The sequence below is a fragment of the Zootoca vivipara genome, chromosome 12 (assembly GCF_963506605.1).
Source record: "Zootoca vivipara chromosome 12, rZooViv1.1, whole genome shotgun sequence".
NCBI classification, from domain to species: Eukaryota; Metazoa; Chordata; class Lepidosauria; order Squamata; family Lacertidae; genus Zootoca; species Zootoca vivipara.
Window position 1 is genome coordinate 13,377,701 of NC_083287.1, and position 23,251 is coordinate 13,400,951.

Below are 23,251 nucleotides of genomic sequence, written 5' to 3' on the forward strand. Positions count from 1 at the left end.
CAGGGGTCAGCAAACTTTTTCTGCAGGGGGCCAGTCCACTGTCCCTCAGACCTTGGGGCGGGGACTATATTTTTTTGGGGGGGGGGAATGAACAAATTCTTATGCCCCACAAATAACCCAGAGATGCATTGTAAATAAAAGCCACATTCTACTCATGTAAAAACACCAGGCAGGCCCCACAAATAACCCAGAGATGCATTTTAAATAAAAGGGCACATTCTACTCATTTAAAAAACGCTGATTCCTGGACTGTCCGCGGGCCTGATTTAGAAGGTGATTGGGCGGATCTAGCCCCCGGGCCTTAGTTTGCCTACCCATGGTGTAGGATCCCTGTGCAACTTACAACCCTAGCCATTTCAACCTGTACAGTTGCTGCTGTTCAGATGCTCCCTTTTTCTTCTTTATCTTAATCCCCCTGTTCTGGTACTGTGAATTTCAGACCTGCCCCCAGCTGCCATCTTCTGCTGAAGGATCAGCAAAGGAGCTTGTGAGGAGGACAGAAAGTTACCCACAACAGCAGTGGTCGTGGTGACTGCTACTGTTGTTGCTGGATGAGCATTGCCCTGGCAGGCAGCAAGCATTGTGCAGGGACAGTGTCTGGTTTACGTATAAGCTAAACAAGCTATAGCTTAGGGCCCCCACTCTCTTGGGGGCCCCCCAAAAATTTAAAACCTGGATGTACATTTCCAAAATATAAGATAAATATAAGATTAAAAAAACAAATAAAATAAAACCTACATACAGCAACAGTGTTTTGTGTTGTGTAGGTTCCTATGATGTAAGTAATGGGCCCCGTCTGCTAGCCTGCTCCCTCAAATATCTCTGGTTTGCTCATTTCTATATTTAGGGTGCCTATATTCTGCATGTGCAAATGGCTTTAGATACCTATTAGGTCCAAAAAATACCATAAAGCATATATTCAACACAAAAAACAGCAACAATTTGTTGTTGACAAAGGACAGCTGGACATATAAAGGGCCCCATTCAGTAGCTTAGGGCCTCATCAAACCTAAATCCAGCCCTGTGCAGGGAGAACTGGAGGCTGACAACTGGAGGGAAAGGGTCAGGTCCACACAGGGAGTTGTCAGATAAAACACTATATACAGTAGCCCTCAGAGACTTTCCGCTTTAGATACTAGTGTCTGTTACCAGGCCAAAGTGGGATGACTTAACTTAGGCGCATGATGATGTCTAATTGGGCTTTTCACAAGCCCTGCCTCTTGCAGCACTGTAAGATATCTATTGGTCGGTGAAATGAGGGTGAAGGAGGGTGCTTCTGTCATTGTGTATGCAGCTGTTTATAGACATTACACATAGCTATGATGGGGAAGGTCACAAGATACAAAAGATTCACATGAGCTTGGCTGTGCTCAACAAGTGGTCTATGTTTACTCCTTCACTGATACTTTATCATGGAATGTGCATAGCACAACCTGTGAAATACCATTCTATCTGCAACTCAGCAGCCAGGGGTGGGACTGTAGCAGAATGACAGAGCACAGGCTTTGTAGGGAGGTCTTGGGTTCAATCACTGGCCTCTCTAGGTAGGGTTGGGAAAGTCCCTGTTTGAAACCCTGACAATATTGAGCTACATGGGAAAAGGTCTGTTTTGGTATGTTTATTATCAGGAAGTAAATAAACCTCCTGTTTCTTTTTGCCTCTTTGGAACGGCAAAAATTGGGGGTGGGGGTGGGGGTGGGGGTGGGGCAGGGCAGAATACTCGATCTATATCAGGCATCCCCAGACTTCGGCCCTCCAGATGTTTTGGACTACAACTCCCATCTTCCCCGACCACTGGTCCTGTTAGGTAGGGATCATGGGAGTTGTAGGCCAAAACATCTGGAGGGCCGCATTTTGGGGATGCCTGATCTCTATAGTATGATTCATGTAATTCCCCTACCAGCAATTATGTCTGGAAAATTCCAGACATATGGCAACCCTACCTATAGGTCAAGTTCAAACCTGAAGAAAGAGCACCCAGGGAGGGCAGTCTCAGCAGCCACCCCACAAGTCTTTTTCAAAAGAAATGTAAAATCTTTCTATTTGGGACAGCTTTTGGTGGCCAGGGTGGATTGAGCTTTTAAGTGGCAATGATGTTTTAGAGCAGGGGTGGCCAACTCCCAAGAGACTGCAATCTACTCACAGTTAAAAACTGGCAGTGATCTACCCGGAGCTTTTTTTAGGAAGAAGGAAGGCACATTTTTGGGGGGTTGGGATCAAAGTTGTTGAGTTTCTTCAGGGAGGAGGAGTCACAGTTGTTCAGCTTCTTTGGGAGGAGCTGATGATCTACCAGTGATCTACCGCAGACGTCCAGTGATCTACCAGCAGATCACGATCTACCTGTTGGACATGCCTGTTTTAGAGGAATGTTGTCCAGGAATGAGTTCCACATGCCCAATGAGGCTTTGAACTTTTGTTTCTTAAACAGCAGAACCTGCTCCTATTTCCATCCATCACACATAAGTTTCAAAGGTTGTTTATGTTTTTGGATGGGAGTCTCCTTTTCAAGAAAAATGTTTTTTTAAAGGCCAGAGGGACAAAGGTTAAAAAGCCAGAATTCCAACTGGTTCCATAAGCACTGTGTTCCTGTGTGTTCAGTAGAACATATTCCCCTGTTAGTATGCATAGGGGTTCCATCTTAAAGTGGGAGGGGCAAATCTGTCAGTTATGGTCTCTCTCTCACACATTCTCATTTTTCCAATCTTAAATCCAGTTCTCCACATTTCTGTAGCAATTTGGGTTTGGCTGGTTTGCTTGTTTTACATTCCTTATTAAAATTAATTAGCACTTTAAGTGCCAATTTCCCCTAATTTAAACATATTTGTTCAGTTTTTTTTACTAATATCATACTTGCAATAAATTTCCTTGACAGAATGTATTGTTATTTTCAAAATTGTTTTTATATACACTTCCCCTGATATATGTATTTTTGTACACATTAGTTGATTAGAGAATTGCATCATAAAAGTCTGAGCAGGACGAATTTCAAAGAATAATTGAGTTTGCATATTTGTTCAATAAGTAGGAGTTAAGTAGTTTCTCTTTGAAATGAAAACAAACCAAAATTTATCCCCCATCCCTACCTTATGTTAGCTCATTGGATACCAGCTATTTTATTTAGCTTTTATTTTTACGTTTAGTCTGCTATACACCTAAGGTTAACTGACCCAACCGTGCAGGGGAAAATATGGTATTTTCTCTTATACTACTGGATCAATTACCTTAGATGTATAGCAGACTAAAAGTAAAAATAAGTATGGATACTTCAATATTTTCCTTGAAGTGAAATGTTGTTAATATAATTAAGAATGAAAATATCTCCTGTCACCAGGAGTGAAAATTTGACATATCTGGATAATCATGGCAGTCTCTCTTCATTCTCCTCTTCTTATATGCATAAGCAATCAAGCTTGCTGTCAACATGAGTCTCTGGAAATGAGATGGGAGACAAATCAAATGATAAGTAATTAAGGACTATTAAGAGGTAATCTGACAGACATGGAAAATTATTTTCAAATAATCCTTTGAATTGTTAATGCATGTTCAGTTCAAACCTCAAGAGACCCTTTTAAAGAGAAGTGTACACAAAGCTATCTTGATTGCTTGGAACTGCAGTGACCCATAAACCCCATCTTGCTCTAAATCAATGACAATTCCCTCAATCATTAGATATCTGAAATTGTTTATGTTGCCCTTTTCTCTACACCCTGATAAACATAAGGTGCACAGATCGGCTCAGTTCGCACTTAATGCTAAGCCAAACCATATGTTTATTTGAATATGCAAGTGTGTGGGCTCCTGGAGAAGACTGTGTCTGTTTTGCTCCACCTCTGCTTGTGCTGCACTAAGCCATGATTTGGTTTAGTGCAGGGCTATCTTAAGCATATGTGGTGTCAGGGTTCAAAGATCCGCCTGCCCCTCCCCCCGGTTGCCCAGTCCCAGGTGCGCAGGAGGGCAGAGCCACCCACCCGCCTTGGTCTCTTGCTGGCTTGGTCGCCCCCGAACTCACGGCGCAGAGCCGCCCGCAGCAGAAGAGCCTGCCACAGTGCTCTGACCAACAGGCGGGCTCTTCCCCGAACTGAATTCTCGGGTCCTGGACTCTTGGCCTGGCACCTTGTAAATCAAGGTGCGGAATGTGCGGCCCTTCAGATGTTCTTGAACTACTCACCAAGTCTGACCATTGGCTATCTTGGACGGGAGTTGGGAGGGTCACAGGTTCCCCACTCCAAGTATAAATAGGGCATAATAAATGCTGCATTTGGTTAAGGCCACTTGCTAATCCCTTCCAGTTTTGATTATCATAAAACATCAAACATTTTCACAAGGGACACCAATAACGGTGTCAGGATTTGAATTTCCCAAATTTGCAGATCAAATGAAAACAAAACAGCTTAATCCAGATTTTAATTTCATTTTTAAATTGTTTTCTTCTGCTCTCCTTACTACAGTAACACCAATTGTGGTAATATAGGGGAATCCCAATATGTTAGCATCAATTGTGAAAACACCCTTGCTTATAATTAGGCCAGAGGAATAAACACTACTTGACTACTTCTGAAGTAAGATGTAGCATACTAAGGGTAATAGTTTGTGTTAGGGTAGACCAACCACCAAATCAAATGCTGGATTGATGAGTTGCTTCCTGTCTCTGTGAGGCGAGTCGTCCTTCCAATTCCCACATCTAATTCTGCCTCAACCCAGTAATTTATGTTTACAAACAATGAATACCTATCCAAAAACCCTAACTATTCAGAACAAACATATTTAACACCTTTTATAAGCCAGAGGCAAAGCACAGCTGTATGCTCTTGATAAATTTTTTTTATACAATTATATATACATATCTCTAGGGAACTCAGGTGCTATTTGAAATCCGAGGAGAGTGAGAGAAACCAAGATTGCCAGCCATTTCCTGGTGTCAGTGCCCAGATTCACTGCTGGGAAACCAGTGAAAGAGCGGTGGTGGTTTCCCCCCTATAGTCTATGATTTATGTGTTTGAGAAACATTGACTAATATCTTCCTCAAGACACTCCTTAAAACCAGAAGAGCTGTGCCTTGTTAGGCTGCTTCAATAGCTGTGACAGCTGCTCTTTTATTCATTACTGCAAAAGATAAAAGTAGGAGAGGAGATTTGATGGTGTGGGAGGAAATGCAAATTTTCTGTTTAAAAGACAGATTGGTGTCAGGTGAAAGAGACCAGGAGCAAAATATATTAACCTGTATTTCTGCTCACCAGACTAGGAATAACCATCACCTCTAAAAGCATGCATATGTCCAAAACATATAAGCGTATTTTTCTATGAGCATGGATGCTTTCTAAACCATCCCTGGCAAATTACTCATTAAGCATGGCCCTTAATATTATCCTCCACATCAGCCAGTTCAGGAATCTCAAAATGTGTATCCAGGTCCAGTTAGTTTGTATCTAGCTTTTAGAATAGAATGGAGCAAAATTCATTTGAGAATGGTCTTATATGCATTAGGGTCCTTTGGTACCTGTGCTGAGGCATTGCTCTTCTGCAGTCAGCTCAAATCAAAATGATAACTTGTGGTACCACACAATATTTCATATAGTATTACATTCCATATTACAATCCCACAATTGAGATGTGAATCCTCTTCTGGTCAAAATGTGCTGAGAATTGTAGACTTCCATTAGTGAAGGCTTCCCTATTTGTTGTGCTTTAAAAAAGCTCCTGCTTCTCCCAATACCGTATTACCTATTAAAAGCGTCTTTTTAATTAAGCATTTCCTAAGGTGGTTTCCTCCTACCCACTTTAATTTCGCCTGCAAATGATTCATTTCTGCAACTCAAATCACACTGTTTCTCAGGAGTCTTTTGGGGGTGGGTGGGGAGTTGAGCACAATTGCAGAATCTTAATTATTTTAAAGTTTTTATTTTCAAAAGAAATGTGATGCATGCAGGAGAGGATTAAGAAGTAGCAAAAGATGCAGGAAAGAATGTAGCAAGAAAAGAGGAGGCAATGATTAAAAGGTATACAGAGGAAGGTGGTCCCAATAGCAACAGGGCTATTATAGTCTATCACCGCCTGGCCTCCGTGTTTATGGAAGACAATCTTATGCGGCTATGAGTGAAAGAAGAAGAGGAGGAGGAGGAGGAGGAAGAGGAAGAAGCTTAATTTGCAAGTCTGCCGAAAGTCCCTAGAATCCAAGAGGAAATACCATTTGTGCAGCCACTGTGGCTGCTTCTAGAGGCAGTACAGTACTGGTGGCATCAAAGCCAGAGATATGGATGGCACTCAATCTTTCATTGGAGCGGTGGATATACTCAGTCAAAAGTATCGTAGGTAGTTTGATCTTAGTGGATATGCATGAAACCCAAATATTGCAATGAAAATACAATATTTTGTGTGTGTGTGTAATGCTATATTTGCATAAAAACTTATTTTGTATGGGTTTTTTTAATCCCAGGTGTTGAAAAGCGATGGGGGATGCACAACACAGGACATGGAATAACAATGCAACCAGCAAACAAAGGAAAAACCAATCAGAAAGCTGAGTCAACACCCATCACAACACCAGTTGCCTCATGGACCATTCTTCTGCCAATACACACAGGTTAGGCTGATGCTGCAATTTGGTTTAAATCATAACAATTGCCACAAACCTGGTCTTTAGAAAGATGGGAAGACAACTTGACTAATCAATTGGCAGTGACATATTGATTTTTATCTCCCACTAAATTACAGTTGTCTTTAAACAGTGTACATGAAACTCAATACAATGAGAATAAGATTGAGTTAAAACTATGACATCAGAATTCAGTTAAAATACTGGCTGGAATAAACAGTAGGCACCAGAAGTTCAATAGGAAGTGGGATCTTATATTGAATGCACAGCTAAATGCAATACTGAATGCACAGCTCCTGCTGGATACGAGCTGTGCATGCCAGCCATGGATAATACAAAATAACTGAATAAACAAATGTCACCTCCAGCCTACATTAACTGGGAATTTATAGGAATATAGAAACAACTTAAAATGCCCACCATTTTAATCCCAGGTGTTGTAAATTAGCACCACTAGTAAGAACAAGTGAATCATGCACTTTGGGGTGGGGTAAGAGAGAAATGAAAATGTAGTTGCCAGATTATTTGTTTTTGGCTAGACACTGAAGTTAGATTATTATTATTTCTTATTATTATTTCTTATTTCTTAAAGTTACTGATTCACCTATACAAGCTTGCATATATCAAGCACACTCTGGTGTGCTTGCCTGTCAGGTTCCTCATGACAGACACCCATCTACAGCCCGCATTTTGAAATTTGTATTACCCTACTTGGAAATAATCATCATCCCTTCAGACATCTGTCCTGACGCTAGCTAGATGCAACACCCCAAATCCTTTTATAAGGATTTCTGAGCGGCTTAATTTTTTAACACCTGATGGAACAGACATATTATACAGAGCATAGGTACTTCCGCATTTTAGGAAAATACAGCCATCTTGTGGCCAAAATTAAAGTTCCTATTCAGTGGCATACAGCATGTTTTCCAGGGGAAAGCTGCAGGGAAAATGCAAAATGGCTTGGACGCATGCCTAGAAAGCACGGGAGAAAGCACGGGAGAAGTGCCCTGTTTTTTGCCTGCTAGAACGTATCATTGAAATGGATGTTGGGGTTATGGCAGATGGAAATGTTGACCCAGCATGCAGCAAAAAGAGAAATTGTAATTGTTATTATTATCATTATAATTCCCCGCCCCGTTTCTTCGTGCTGAGAGGCTGTCTGGAAGCAGCAAATAATAATAATAACTTCTTCTTCTTCTAGCGTTCCTCAACCCATTTCTTCATGCAGAAAACAACTATTATTATTATACCGTTTCTCGCCCGTTTCATGCAGCAAACAACTCCCTCCTCCTCCTCTTCTTCTATCGTTCCTCCTCCCGCAGCAAATAATAACAGCAACTACTACTACTACTACTACTACTACGTTCCTCGCTCCATTTCTTCATTCGGCAAACTATTATTATTATTATTATTATTATTTTGTTCCCTGCCCCGTCTTCGTGTTCTATGAGAGGCCGTCTAGGAGCAGCTAATAATAATTACAACAACAATAATAATAATAGCAATTATTACTTGCTGCTCACAGACGGCCTCTCTCAGAACACGAAGAAACGGGGCGGGGAACAAAATAATAATAATAGTTATTTGCCGCATGAAGAAACGGAGCGAGGAACGTAGTAGTAGTAGTAGTAGTAATAATAATAATCATCATCATCATCATCATTTGCTCCCTGCCCCTGAGAGAGGCCGTCTGGAAGCGTCAAGCGCCTCGCTTCCCGATGAGGCCGCGGGAGGGCCAGCAGCGTCGTCCAAGCGCCGGCCTCCGGCTCCTCCTTTTCCGCCTTTTCCCTCCCCGGGATGTGATGTGATGTGAGCTCAGTGGCCGCGCCGCCTCCTTCCTCTTGTGTAATGCTTACCGGTTTCCCGTGCGGCGGTGGAGGCAGAGGAGCGGAGAGCGCTGGGGGCAAGCGCGGCCCTGGCCTCCCCCCACTCCCCGGCCGGACTCCCCGGGGCTAGCTGAGGAGAGGCGGTGAGTCGCCGTTGGCGCGGCGGGAAGGCTCGCGCGCTCTCCCTCACGCCTCGCCTCAGGCGGCGGGAAAGCGCCTGAGGTAAACGGCGCGAGGACCCACACGCCGTCCCTGCTGGGAGGAGGGACTTCGCTTTTGGGGGCCCCCCAGTGTCATGACGGGCCCCCTTTTATTGGGGGACCCTTCGTGAAGCCCTTCTTTTCTCTCCCCCGAATACGGCAAAGGGATGTTAAGGAGCAGGAAGTGTGTTTCTGAGGGAGGGAGGACGGGCGGACTGACGGGCTCATGGCTGACCGCTGGGCATGGCAAATAGAAATGTTGACCAGCGAGATGGTGCGTTGGCTTCGTCGACTTGAGTCTGAGACTCCACGGAGCGGGGTTTCCCAAACTTGGGTCGCCAGCTGGTTTTTTTTTTTAGGACTACAACTCCCATCATCCCTGAACTACTGGTCCTGCTAGCTAAGGATGATGGGAGTTGTAGTCCAAGTCCAAAAACAGTTTGGGAAACTGCTCCAAAAGAGTGAGGGAGTGTGTGTGTGTGTGTGTGTGTACAGTGCTGCTCCCCCCCCAAAAAAATGTTTAGGGGTACTCTCATTTTGACTCGAGAAAAAAAATCACCCTTTTGTAGTTCAAATTGGGAAAAATAAATACTGGATAAATAATGGACAAAAGTACTGTACAAAGATTCACAAAATATTTAGGGGTCTGCGTCCCCACAGAAAAAAGCGCTCTGTCTCTCTCTGTGTGTGTATACACACACACACACACACACACACACACACACACAGAGGGTGAGTCCTTTAAACGAGGCCCCGTGGATACAGAGTACACATGTTCCATGGGGTCTCTTTTAAAAGACACCCTGTATATGTGTGTATAATAAAATTGTATATATGTGTGTTTGGACTATATATATATATATATCCTATATAATAATGTCCAAGATGTCCCTGCGTCCAAGCTGTCCCGTGTGTCCCTGGGTCACTGCGCATGTGCCCCAGGGATACAGGGATTGGACAGCAGAGACTGCGCGCGCGCACTCTCCCCCCCCCTGCCTCCTCCAACCGCCGCTCCTGCCGGACACCGCCTCACTGCAGGGCACGTCAGGGAAGCGAGGGTGGAGGCCGGTGAAGGCCTCCTCACAACCCTCCCTGGCCGTGAGGAGCGGCGGTTGGAGGAGGCAGGGGGGGGGGAGAGTGTGCGCGTCCTTCCTGTCGGCAGCTGGGGGAGAGGAACGGAGGAGGAGAACGCAGTGCTTTCTCCTCCTCCGTTCCTGTCCCCCTGCCGCCAACAGCAAGGACAGGTCCCAGGGTTCGGAGAAGCGCTGCGCAAGCGCTTCTCCGAACCCTGGGATGTCTGCTTGCTGTCGGCGGCTGCGGGAGAGGAACGGAGGAGGAGAACGCAGCGCTTTCTCCTCCTCCGTTCCTGTCCCCCTGCCGCCAACAGCAAGGACAGGTCCCAGGGTTCGGAGAAGCGCTGCGCAAGCGCTTCTCCGAACCCTGGGATGTCTGCTTGCTGTCGGCGGCTGCGGGAGAGGAACGGAGGAGGAGAACGCAGCGCTTTCTCCTCCTCCGTTTCTGTCCCCCTGCCGCCAACAGCAAGGACAGGTCCCAGGGTTCGGAGAAGCGCTGCGCAAGCGCTTCTCCGAACCCTGGGATGTCTGCTTGCTGTCGGCGGCTGCGGGAGAGGAACGGAGGAGGAGAACGCAGCGCTTTCTCCTCCTCCGTTTCTGTCCCCCTGCCGCCAACAGCAAGGACAGGTCCCAGGGTTCGGAGAAGCGCTGCGCAAGCGCTTCTCCGAACCCTGGGATGTCTGCTTGCTGTCGGCGGCTGCGGGAGAGGAACGGAGGAGGAGAACGCAGCGCTTTCTCCTCCTCCGTTCCTGTCCCCCTGCCGCCAACAGCAAGGACAGGTCCCAGGGTTCGGAGAAGCGCTGCGCAAGCGCTTCTCCGAACCCTGGGATGTCTGCTTGCTGTCGGCGGCTGCGGGAGAGGAACGGAGGAGGAGAACGCAGCGCTTTCTCCTCCTCCGTTCCTGTCCCCCTGCCGCCAACAGCAAGGACAGGTCCCAGGGTTCGGAGAAGCGCTGCGCAAGCGCTTCTCCGAACCCTGGGATGTCTGCTTGCTGTCGGCGGCTGCGGGAGAGGAACGGAGGAGGAGAACGCAGCGCTTTCTCCTCCTCCGTTTCTGTCCCCCTGCCGCCAACAGCAAGGACAGGTCCCAGGGTTCGGAGAAGCGCTGCACAAGCGCCTCTCCGAACTCCAGGATGTTCTAGCGCCCGTTATTAAACGGGCTGAAATACACTAGTATATATATATATATATATATATATATACAGGTGAAACTCAGAAAATTAGAATATTGTCGAAAAGTGCTTTTATTTCAGTAGTACAACTTTAAAGGTGAAACCAATATATGAGATAGATGCATGACATGCAAAGCAAGATATGTCAAGCCTTTATTTGTTGTAATTATTTGTCGTTAGGCGGGTCGATTATGAAAGGAATGTAATTAATGAAATGTAATAGCGATGTTTATTTTTGTATTATTGTAACTTTTTGTTTTATTACTGTGGAATTTCCAAAAGAAAGCATTTGTAAAAATTAAAAAATAAAATAAAATAATAAGTTGCATTACTGAAATAAATGCACTTTTCGACGATGTTCTAATTTTCCGAGTTTCACCTGTATGTATAATAAAATCTTCCAAGATGAATCTTAGAAGGAAACTGAGGGAAGAGGTGTAAAGTTAAAAGGCGGGAGAGGTGCGAAATGCTGTGGTAGAAATTGGCCATGGCTTGCCGTGGGAATGTTTCGAGGAGGCTGCTTGGGAAAGCTGTACCTTTGCACAGGCTGTTCCTTCCAAATATTCTTAGACTGACTACAATTCCCATCAGCCCCAGCGAGCATGGCCCCATGGTCAGGCACGATGGGAGTTGTAGTCCAGCAGCATCTTGGCAGGCACCGGTTCAGAAAAGGCTGCCCTATTAAATATTCTGTGTTAAGGGAAGTGGGAGCCTTTGGGTTATTAAATGCTGTGATCTCAGACACATTGTGAAAAATGGGAACATAAGGGGACATAAGAGCCTCAGGTGACTCGATGGGTCAGTGCGTCTGGTGTTTTGAGGTTGGTGTTTTGAGCACATCCAGGGATGACTGCAGGCAGGATTCCTGCATTGCAGGGGGTTGGACTAGATGACGGCCCCTTCCAGCTCTGCAGTCCTATCACCCACCTAGTCCAGCATCCTGTTCTTCCAGTGGCCAACCAGAGTCCTATAAGAAGCCCAAAAGCAGGATCTGAGTGCAATAGCACTCTTCCCACTTGTGATTTCTAGCAACTGGGCTCTATATTGACTTGCCATCCCGTTCTACACTTTCTAATTGGTATTTTACATCACACTGGTGCATGTATGGACTCAGTTTAATAATATTAATAAAACAAGACATTAACAAACCTATTTGGCTCTATTTTAAATATTTATAAAATATTTAAAATAGAGCCACTTAAAATTTCAAAATGAAATGATGTATTGTGTGTCGTTTGTGAAGAGCAACGCAGTTGAGATGAACAAATCGTTCTCTTGTGTTTTTTTTTAGGCAGAGTCGTGAGGAAGAACTAAAGGTCTGCCATGGGGAACCAGCTGGCTGGTATTGCCCCTTCTCAGATCCTCTCCGTTGACAGCTATTTCTCAGACATCCATGACTTTGAATATGACAAAAGCTTGGGCAGTACTCGGTTTTTTAAAGTTGCCCGAGCCAAGCACAGAGAAGGTCTGGTGGTTGTCAAGGTGTTTGCCATTCAAGATCCAACTTTACCGTTAACTAGTTACAAGCAGGAGCTGGAGGAGCTGAAAATAAGGTTGAATTCTGCGCAAAACTGTCTTCCCTTCCAGAAGGCCACATTATCTGAGAAAGCAGCCATGCTTTTCAGGCAGTACGTACGAGATAATCTCTATGACCGTATTAGTACTCGTCCGTTCCTAAACAACATTGAGAAACGGTGGATAGCCTTCCAGATCTTGACTGCAGTGGATCAAGCACACAGGTCTGGGGTCCGTCACGGGGACATCAAAACTGAAAATGTCATGGTGACCAGCTGGAACTGGGTCCTTCTAACAGATTTTGCTAGTTTTAAACCAACCTACCTTCCTGAAGACAACCCTGCTGATTTCAATTATTTCTTTGATACATCAAGAAGGAGGACTTGCTACATTGCTCCAGAGCGCTTTGTTGATGGCAGCATATTTGCAACGGAACTGGAGAATATGAGAGATCCTTCCACACCCCTGGTGGACTTGGCTAACAGTAATCAACGAAGCAGGGGGGAACTGAAGCGTGCAATGGACATCTTTTCTGCAGGTACTTTAAAGTGATCAAGTAAACGATGTGTATAAGCTGTGCGTGCCTTCATAGAAAGTGTTGCTTTCTGATTTCTGGGGGAGGAGTGGGGAACTTAGTGCTATCTTGTGATGAACTAAAACCATCAACCTTTTCCAGATGCAATGTATGAGATACAGTATAGAACTACAGTGGTACCTTGGTTCTCAAACTTAATGTGTTCTAGCAGTCCGTCCCAAAACCAAAGCGTTCCAAAACCAAGGCGTGCTTTCCCATAGAAGGTATTGGAAAATGGATCAATCCATTCCAGACTTTTAAAAACAACCCCTAAAACAGCAACTTAACAAGAATTTTACTATCTAACGAGAGCACTGATCCATAAAATGAAAGCAATAAGCAATGTACTGCAGTCACACAATCACTCAATCGGTAGCTGAACTGGGTTCCACACAGTCACAAAAACAAACAAAAAGAGTCACAAAAACAAAAATGCAAAATAAATAGCAAAAACAGACAGACTTCAGCGTAACACTCAAAACGGAGGTGTGGCACTCAAATTGGAAGCGTAACACTCAAAACGGAACATGTTTGGCTTTTGAAAAATGTTTGCAAACTGGAACACTTACTTCCAGGTTTGCAGTGTTTGGGTTCCAAGGTGTTTGAGTACCAAGGTGTTTGAGTACAAGTTTTACTTCACAGTCACATTAGTCTGCATGATAATTCTTAGCATTCCCTGTGAATTCTCTTCTTGTGATTAGCAAAGTATAATGTTTAGCAGGAGGCTTGCAAACAATTAAGCCCCACATTTGTCCAGCCAAAGTATATATTAAAAAAATAACATATAGTACATCTCTCCTGTAATCATACCCCTTCAGAATGTAATGGGAAAATGCATCATTGAAAGCTTCGTGTAAAATCATAATAAAATCATTGCACATAGAAAATTAGCAAGTAAGTATTAAGCGTCCTAGCTTAGCCTTCTCCCCAGTATGCTAGTTTTCCCCATTTAGAATGGTGTTGTTTGTTTGTTTGTTTGCTTCCTTTAAAAAAAAAAAACAAGCATGCCATTCTCTCGTCTGTGTTCTGATATGGTACTGTCCCAGGAGACTTACTCTAATTTCTGTAGTTGTGAAGTACACTGAATAACAGTAGCATCTCTGTATTTTAATGGTGATTCATACTGGGCTAATTTCTATGCCTCTGAGGGTGCTTCCAGATGTGGGCTTAATATTACAAAAAGGCTATTGAGACATTGCAAATAGGTCATTGTAACTTGCTGGATTTCCCCTTTTCTGGAAAATCCTGGTTAAAGGTGGGGGGAGGAAATATGGAGCGGTATTTTGATGTCAATAGCATTGTTTTGCATCCATAATGAACACCATTCCCCAATAAACACCTGTCTGGAAGCAATCTGAAAGCACTTCCTGGTGTCAGATCCATGTGGCTACTGGGGTCTCTGCATTAAGCCTGTGGGCTGTAGTGGGAGGATTAGTCACATGAGTTAGCCCCAGATACATTAGCGAAATTGTAAAACATGCTCACAATAAACCTTATAATTTCATGATCCACAATATTTTTTTTTTTATTGGCGTCAATGTCTTCTTACTATTTAGAGGCCAGACGTCTTGCCCTGGTGCTGACAGTTATTTGCACTTCTGTCATTCTTCCTATGTGATGTGAATCTATATGCAGGTTTGGGGGCTTCATCATGTTGGGCAGCCCTTGATCGTTTCTGCTTCAGGAAACAATGGTAGTTACCTTAGTTGAGAAATCCTACAGTCAACTGGACAGAGAAACTAACTCCAGGCACATCTAGAGAAGAACAGCTTATTTTCATACTTTATTTCCTTTTTCAATAAACAGTATTTGGTGGGACCTTTTCTGCCTAGCTGTCAGTGCATGATGTGGGTTCATATTGTGTTCTGAATACAGCCAACTGGTAATATATAGTCTCGCTAATTCAGTAGCAGGAAATATGGATGCCAACAGGTGCTGAATGCTCCTTTTCTCCTGGCTGTAAAGGCTAATCTACAATTTTGAACTCCACATAGAATTCTGTCTACATTGCAGCCCTAGTCATATTGTTTTGGGCCTCTGATCATCTCTTGTAGGTGTGTGGGTGTGTGAAATGCACATCTTCAGGCCTGCATGTATTCTTACTGGTTTTCAGTGATGGTTTCCAAGATCATTTGAACATCAGAGGAAAAAAAAGATGTGGTTGATACTCCTTTCCCACCCAATTTGATGGGGTTTCTATTTCTTTTAGAAGCAGTAGGGTTAGGAAAAGCAAGTTCCTGTGCTGCAAGCTGAAGTCTTCATCAGTCTCCTGATGTCAGTTTTTGGGGTGCAGGATTATTTTTTCTGTATTGGTAACTAGAGCACTGAGGGCTGGAAGTTGAACTATAGAGGTGGAGAAAAGTGATGTCTTCTTAAATGCTGGAACTTGAGAAGGAAAGTGTGGCCAACTGGAAAGTGACATCATCTCCATCTTTTATAGTCTTTGGTTATGAGCAGGCAAAACAAGAGATGTCTACCAAATAATTCTCAGGAAGCTGTTCTGTATTTTCCAGGTTGCGTAATAGCTGAGCTCTTTACAGAAGGTGTACCTCTGTTTGACTTGTCACAGCTTTTGGCGTATAGAAATGGCCTCTTTTCCCCTGAACAAGTCCTGAATAAAATTGAAGACCGGAGTATTAGAGAACTGGTAAATAATTCCACTCTATTTACAGTGGCTTATTGCATTTTCCATACCTACTTTAATAATAAAGCATTGCCTCCACCTTGCTCTTTTTGCTCTCTTTTATCTGAAGGTTACCCAGATGATCCACTGTGAACCAGAAAAACGTTTAGCAGCTGAAGACTACTTGAAACAACAACGTAACAATGCATTTCCTGAAATATTTTATACTTTCCTCCAGCCTTACATGGCACAGTTTGCCAAGGAAACCTTTGTATCTGCAGATGAGCGCATCCTCGTTATACGTAAAGATCTGGACAATATTATCCATAATCTCTGTGGGCATGACCAAACCGAAAAAGCTGAAGGAGAGACAAAGGAAAATGGGCTGGTCATTTTGGTGTCGGTGATAACGTCATGCCTTCAGACCCTCAAATACTGTGATTCAAAGCTGGCTGCTTTGGAACTGATTCTCCAGTTGGCACCCAGATTAAGTGTGGAAATTCTGCTGGATCGTATCACGCCTTATCTCTTGCATTTCAGCAATGACTCTGTGCCCAGAGTGAGGGCAGAAGCCGTTAGGACGCTCACTAAAGTTCTTGCTCTAGTCAAAGAAGTACCACGTAATGATATCAATATCTACCCAGAATACATATTGCCAGGTATTGCACATTTGGCCCAAGATGAAGCCACTATTGTCCGACTGGCTTATGCTGGTAAGAGGGGAGATGGGGGGCATTGGGGAAGGATTTCTTTGATGTCATTGCATTTCTTTTTTTAAATCACAGAGCTGGAATAAAGAGGGAAGTGTGTGCAAATGTAGATTTTTATTTAGTGCTGAATTTATTTTTCCTTGTATGAGAATTTGAGGGATTAAAAGAAATTCTCAGAATGACCTATTGTGTCTAAATTAAATAAATAGGCCAGAATGTCAATGGCAAAAACATGTTTGGGTCCTCCCATCTGCCCGTCTTACTGCTCTAAAAATAACAAACCAACCCTGAGTGTGACCTGTTACTTGTGCTTCTGACACAAGAATGCCAGAATGATCATTGGTTTTTTGGATCTGAAACAAGTTTGTGTAGTCCTGCATTCTGTTTGCGCCAGTAGTCAGTGAGGGGTCTCTTGGACCTCACACACAGAATGTGATGGTAGTGCTGAGGTCCATATGGCACAGACATGAAATGGGCATCATTGGTGGCTCTTGCCCATGCCCTGCCTCCGCCCCCCCAAAAAAACTGTTAAAGGAAGCAATTTTGCAAAGTTCAAGCTTGGTTTTCTATGTCTAGGGGTAAGCCAGTATAAGATGCTGTTATTCTGAGTCACTTCACATTTTAATCACATATCACCTGTGCTTAAAACTATTACCACTGTTTCTGTTGTTGTTGTTTTTTATTAAAAAAATGGATTATCTGTCTCTCACATCCCACTCTAATATTTGCAGAAAACATAGCACTGTTGGCAGAAACTGCTCTGAGATTCCTAGAGCTTGTCCAATTAAAAAACTTGAACATGGAGAATGAACCAAATAGTGAAGAAATGGATGGTGCAACACATCCAAGTGAAAATTATGATACTGGTAATGTATCTTTCACTTTCCTTTACTTAGAGCATGCTCATATGAATACTTATTTGGGAGTAAGCCCAATTGGATGTAGTGGTTGTTGTGTCCAAATAAACATGCATATACTCAAGAGACTGTTAATTTTTTCATCTTTATGGTTCAGATTCCAGAAGGATGCTGAGAACTTCCGCTTCTTGAGAGCTACAGTAGGGATTTAAGATAATCTCCCAATTCTTAATGAGAAAGAGGCACCAAAAGACCAGACCTTTATCTAGTCCTTCAGGAAATCAGATGTGATCATCCTAGCAAGAAATTATGACTTAAGGATAGCCATCACCCTTCTTGGCATTTTAAAGCTCTGTGGAACTTGACAGAGCACAGAGAAAACATTGTCCTACAAGGCAGCCTAAAATAGCTGCTCAAAGAAGATAAAATATTTTAAATAAATAGAGTTTTGCAAGTAAAGCAAAATTGGGGAACATGAGGCACAGGGAGTGGATTCAGCCATCCAGGCCTCTCTAAGTGGCCTTTGGGACTCTCTCCAGGCCACACCACTCCCATTCCCCTGCTTTGTGCCCTTATGAAGCTCTTTTGCCTGCTCAGAGTGGCAGAGTGACCTTTATCTGTGATAATCCCTCTTGTTTGCTTGGATGGCTAGATGTGTGTTGATTTGGGGAGGTAGAAATCTCCAGCAGTTGTGTGTCTGGAATATAGCATACTGTACAAAGTTAAGAGTCATATCAGTTTTTCCACCAACCTTTGCCTCTGGCCTCATCCACCACTGGCACATAGCTGCCAAGTTTTCCCTTTTCTCACGAGGAAGCCTATTCAGCATAATGGAATTTCCCTTAAAAAAAGGGAGAACTTGGCAGCTATGCACTGGCATGCATCCCTGGAAGGTTGCTGATGAGGTAATGTAGCCTTCTTGCTAGTTGAAGTTCCTCATCCCTAAAGTAGAGCCTTCCATATTCCCTATAGCATTAAGGAGATCACTCCAATGGGTGTAAGTGCACAGGTATATCCTCAACACTGAACTGCATGAGGAAAGTAATGTTTGCAGAGTGAACTTTAGGCTCTGTGCAGCAGGTACCTCTAAAGAAGAGTTGCTTCCTAGTTTCTAAAATCTAAGGTATTTCATTGAGCAAATAGTCAGGGAGACTTTTAGTTGTTCCTTCAGTTTCAATGTTGCACATCTACTCTAAACCCCTCACTCCAAGGCTACACAAAGCTACCCGCAAGAGGTTCCTCTCCTGATCAAAATGTTTTTCTACCCACAATTGCATGCTGGTCCTGCTTCTGCTCATTCTCTCTTTCTCTGTTCTGTCCACCATTCCTTCCCCTGCTATCTGAAGGGCAGTCTTTTATCCTGCTCCACAAGCTGCAGCAGGCCCTGAGTAACCTTTGAAGTTATAGGAATGGCCAGAAAATTGAATTTCTTGGGCGTTGTTAACATAGTGCTTTTTCTGCATATTTGCTGATCTACTTACACATGTAACCACATACATGATTCCTTCAGAAGCAGTGACATTGTCAGTGCAGCAAATTGATCACCATAACACATCCAGTTTAGAACAAGGAAGCATAGAAACTCTATGTGAGTGTTGCAGTTCATGTGGGGCTGTGACTGCGCCCTGATGTGTACGCTGTGGGCCCAACTGTTTAGGAGACTTGGATTTCATATGCTCTGACAGCTTACTTACCATACAGTGGAACCTCGGTTTATGAACACCTCGGTTTATGAATTTTCGGTTTATGAACGCCGCGGACCCATCTGGAACGGATTAATTCACTTTCCATTACTTTTAATGGGAAAGTTCGCTTCAGTTTATGAACGCTTCAGTTTATGAACAGACTTCCGGAACCAATTACACCCATGTTTCAGTTTATGAACGCTTCAGTTTAAGTACTTTGCGGACCCTTCTGGAACAGATTAATCCACTTTCCATTACTTTCAATGGGAAAGTTCGCTTCAGTTTATGAACGGTTACTCCGCGGACCGTCTGGAACGGATTAATCCACTTTCCATTACTTTCAATGGGAAAGTTCGCTTCAGTTTATGAACGCTTCAGTTTATGAACAGACTTCCGGAACCAATTGTGTTCATAAACCGAGGTACCACTGTATTGCTGTGGTGGCCAGTATTTTTAGCAAATGTGCCACAGGTGAAGTTGAAATTATGAGACAGAGAACTGCTTGTTAAAGTATATATACACCCCCAGTGCCTTGATACATCCACCACTCTTTATAGAGCTGGAGAGCAGGAATCTCACATGCAACACTGAACAGGCAGGCTGAGTCCACTTGGGTACCCATGCCATGGTTTGACCACCATGGCCTATTGGTGTTCTATATATGAGTGTGTGTGTGTTTTAAAAATATATATTAAATAATACAAAAATAATGACCAACAAAAGGAGGGTTTCCTGAGTGCAAATAATACATCACAAGGATGTCACATCTGGTTTTTCCTTAACACTTTTTATGGTCCTTCTTTGTAGAGCTTCAGGCCTTGCATGAAATGGTCCAACAGAAAGTTGTCACTTTGTTGAGTGACCCAGAAAACATTGTGAAGCAGACGCTGATGGAAAATGGAATAACTCGCCTTTGTGTCTTTTTTGGTCGTCAAAAAGCCAATGATGTTCTCCTCTCCCATATGATCACCTTTCTCAACGATAAAAATGACTGGCATTTACGAGGAGCATTTTTTGACAGCATAGTGGGTATGTGCTTGACAACAAATACCAGCTTTTTATCCTGAGGTCACTGTTGGGCTGATAGCTTTATTAGGACCAACCCAAAAGTCACAGAAATGTGGTAAGCTTTCAAGTTTTCCAGAATTGTTCATCAGATGAGATGTTATACAAAGCAAGGGGTAGTGGGTGCAGGATTCCTTTTATGTGCAGATTGATAGAATGAATGAGTTTAAGCACAAGGAAGGAACACAGTCCCTCAAGCCTGTCACAGAAGACACTTTAACCTCAAAGCCAACATTTAGGAGATTTTTTATTAAGAGACAAGGGTGGTATTTTAAGTAAATAAACCTAGTTGCATCAGCCTATTACTCGCAGGCAAGGTCACCCCAAGTGAAGAAGCAACATGTACGGTGAAGGAGGCAGGCAAGTTTTATACTATGCTTTGGGCACAGTGGTGACCTTGGTTTAGATGCCTTGGGTAGGAATTGTCTTTACAGATATCCATCTTCCCACACAGCTCTGGATTGGCTATACAAAGCATTCCCTGCTTTGTATAATACCTTGCCTGATGAAAACTGCCGGAGAATTTGAAAATTTGCCACATTTTTGTAAACTTAATGGTTGATCCTCATAAATGTATTTTCCAACTGTGGAATTCATAGTTTTTTCTTGGGGACTAGCACAACTACCTTTTGCTTTTTATAAGCAGATTTTCAGTGTATGAAATGAGGGTCTGTTTGTTTCTAATTGGAGGATTAAGAGGGTTTCAATTGCTTATAAGACTAATTGTCTGTGTTTGAGTGGCAGTGCTCCCCAACCTGGTCCCCTCCAGGTGTTTTGGACTACAACTCCCACCAGCCCCAGCCAGCAAAGCCAGTAGTCAGGGATGATGAAACATCCAAAACATCTGTGGGGCACAGGTTGAGGAAGGGTTGACTAAGGACTAAGCCTAAGGTATGACAAACAAATTGGCTCTCGAATGCCGAAAACCTGGAAGTCAGTGTTCTGGTTTGTGAACATTTTTCGGAAGCTGAATGTCTGTTTCGGCTGTTGGCATTGTTTCTGGGGTCAATCAGCCAATCGGAAGCCACACCTTGGTTTGCGAATGTTTTGTAAGTCGAACCGACTTCCAGAACGGATTGAGTTCAAGAACCAAGATACCGCTGTATTTAATGGTGGAAAATAATTTTTAAGATGAGACCTGATGATTAAAAGCACTGAAGCTCATGGGTAGCTCAAATTGAACCCTACTTATTTGAGTTTTTCCCTTTTTCAGGATTGCATGGGTTAAACCTGCTTGCATGTGATATTTCTACTTGCTTTAGCTTTAAGGAATTGTAATTTGTGTTTTATTCTGCCTTGATTACAGGTGTCGCTGCTTATGTTGGCTGGCAAAGCTCTTCAATTCTAAAGCCTCTGCTCCAGCAAGGGCTCAGTGATGCAGAAGAATTTGTCATATATAAGGCCCTCAATGCCCTTACCTGTATGTGCCAATTAGGACTTTTGCAGAAACCACATATCTATGAGTTTGCCTGTGATATTGGTAAGCCTGCTTCCCTAGCAGCAATTTTATACTTTTAACAATCCTTTGTATAGCATGTAGTTTATATTGCCAACTTCATTATCCAGAATATGACATCACTTAGTTATGAACTTCTAACCAGAATGACATTTAAGCAGTTGTCATTCAGTGTGTATTATGTTCTTGGCCTTCCCTTACACATTTTTACTCAGGAATGTTAGGACTTATTTCAAAGTGACTGTGTTTAGGATTGCAGCATTAGAAAGCTGAGAAACCTTTGTTGCCAGTTCTATACATGTTCTAGTTCACGTTACACAAACCATAGAGATCCGGAGTCCATTAAATGCCACATGAAGGACTTATCCACACTTCAATGACATGAGGAAATTAACAAAGACAACTGAGTCTCAACTTGGATTTGAACAGAATAATGTTTATTTGCAGTGTCCAAATGCTGTTTGGCAAGGCAACTAAAAATGGCTTTTTGGCTTGAAGTGACAAATGGAATGTCACAGACTAGCAAAATGGTTAGTTACTGCAAGGCTAAAGAGGTCTGCTCTCATGGGCATCCATGAAGATGAACAGGCTTGGAGAAGAAAAGCATGGAGCAGCCCCATGGGAGAGAGACTGAACAAATTGGGGCATTGACAGGTGCCAATTATAGGAACAGGGTTTCCTGGAGGAAGTGGTCTATGAGACAATGGATTATTCTGTTAAGGACACATTTAGGTGGAAAAAGATATTGAAAACTAGTCCACATAATGAGTCATTACATAACAAAATACATAGATGGTGAATTTCCTGGGACCACCTGAGTTAAACTTATTGAGTGTCATGTTATTTAAAAATGCTCATGCCTTTGCTGAAAGAAGTGAGCTTGGGAAATTTCAGGAAATGCAAAAAAGGGCATTTGATTTATTTTAACTGTAATAATACAGTTGCAGGTCAGAATAGAACAAAAGTCCAGGGTAGGTGTCTGCCATGAGGCAAGATCATAATGTGAACTTGATTTTGTATTATTTTATGTTGGATCCCCTTTGGAATTTAGTCTGAAGTGTGTGCGTGAGTGTGAACTTGTTCCTGTTTTTAGAATTTTAATTGCATGACTTACATCAATTAAAATCGGTTCCTCCCTTTTTGTTCATTTCCTTCTCTAGCACCATTCCTATGCCACCCTAATCTTTGGATACGCTACGGAGCAGTAGGATTTATAACTGTTGTAGCACAACATTTGAATATTGCTGATGTTTATTGCAAACTCATGCCTTACTTGCATCCTTTTATCACTCAGCCAATAATACAGGTAAGGAATTAACTGGATAAGCACCTTTCCTTCATTTGGAATTGCAGCATATGAAGGGCTTGAAAATAATTTAGCTTAATATCTTCATGCCTTGACTCTGAAAGCTTCGTTAGATATTAGGCTGATCAAGAAGGTGCTGCCGATGCCAGCATCTCAGTGGTGAACCCTCCCTACCTCTGCTGCAATTACTTGCCACGTGATGCAACAGCACAGGCATCCCCAAACTGCGGCCCTCCAGATGTTTTGGCCTACAACTCCCATGATCCCTAGCTAACAGGACCAGTGGTCAGGGATGATGGGGATTGTAGTCCAAAACATCTGGAGGGCCGAAGTTTGGGGATGACTGCAACAGCATCATGTGAATTTTGCTATCCCAGCCCAATTTCATTGGCTACTGCTGGTGGAGGTGAGAAAACTTGGAATATGGTGATCCCTAATGCATTTTAAGTACTCACAGATATTATTTCTGTAGGGACGGGGGATTTGTGACATGGATGCTTCCCCCCCAACCATGCAAAACACTGGCCAGTGCAATGTGTGACCCAGCTCTTGCTCATCATGCGTACAAACCCACCCTACCTAGGTTCTGTTGTGTAGC

The 23,251-nt window shown here is 43.2% G+C and overlaps 1 protein-coding gene across 2 annotated transcripts in view; it reads left to right on the forward strand.

The window, feature by feature from the left end:
* The first annotated feature begins 8,391 nt into the window (after positions 1-8,391).
* The window catches only part of PIK3R4 (phosphoinositide-3-kinase regulatory subunit 4), a 28,034-nt gene continuing 13,174 nt past the window's right edge, over positions 8,392-23,251 (forward strand). The window contains exons 1-8 of one of the 2 annotated variants that reach the window (XM_035129500.2): positions 8,392-8,640; positions 12,154-12,915; positions 15,465-15,598; positions 15,705-16,287; positions 17,016-17,150; positions 19,634-19,855; positions 21,198-21,371; positions 22,508-22,653. In XM_035129500.2, the coding sequence (XP_034985391.1) occupies positions 12,186-12,915; positions 15,465-15,598; positions 15,705-16,287; positions 17,016-17,150; positions 19,634-19,855; positions 21,198-21,371; positions 22,508-22,653 (2,124 nt within the window). In that variant the 5' untranslated portion in view covers positions 8,392-8,640; positions 12,154-12,185. The remainder of the gene's footprint in view (positions 8,641-12,153; positions 12,916-15,464; positions 15,599-15,704; positions 16,288-17,015; positions 17,151-19,633; positions 19,856-21,197; positions 21,372-22,507; positions 22,654-23,251) is intronic. The other variant, XM_035129499.2, reaches the window with a different exon arrangement.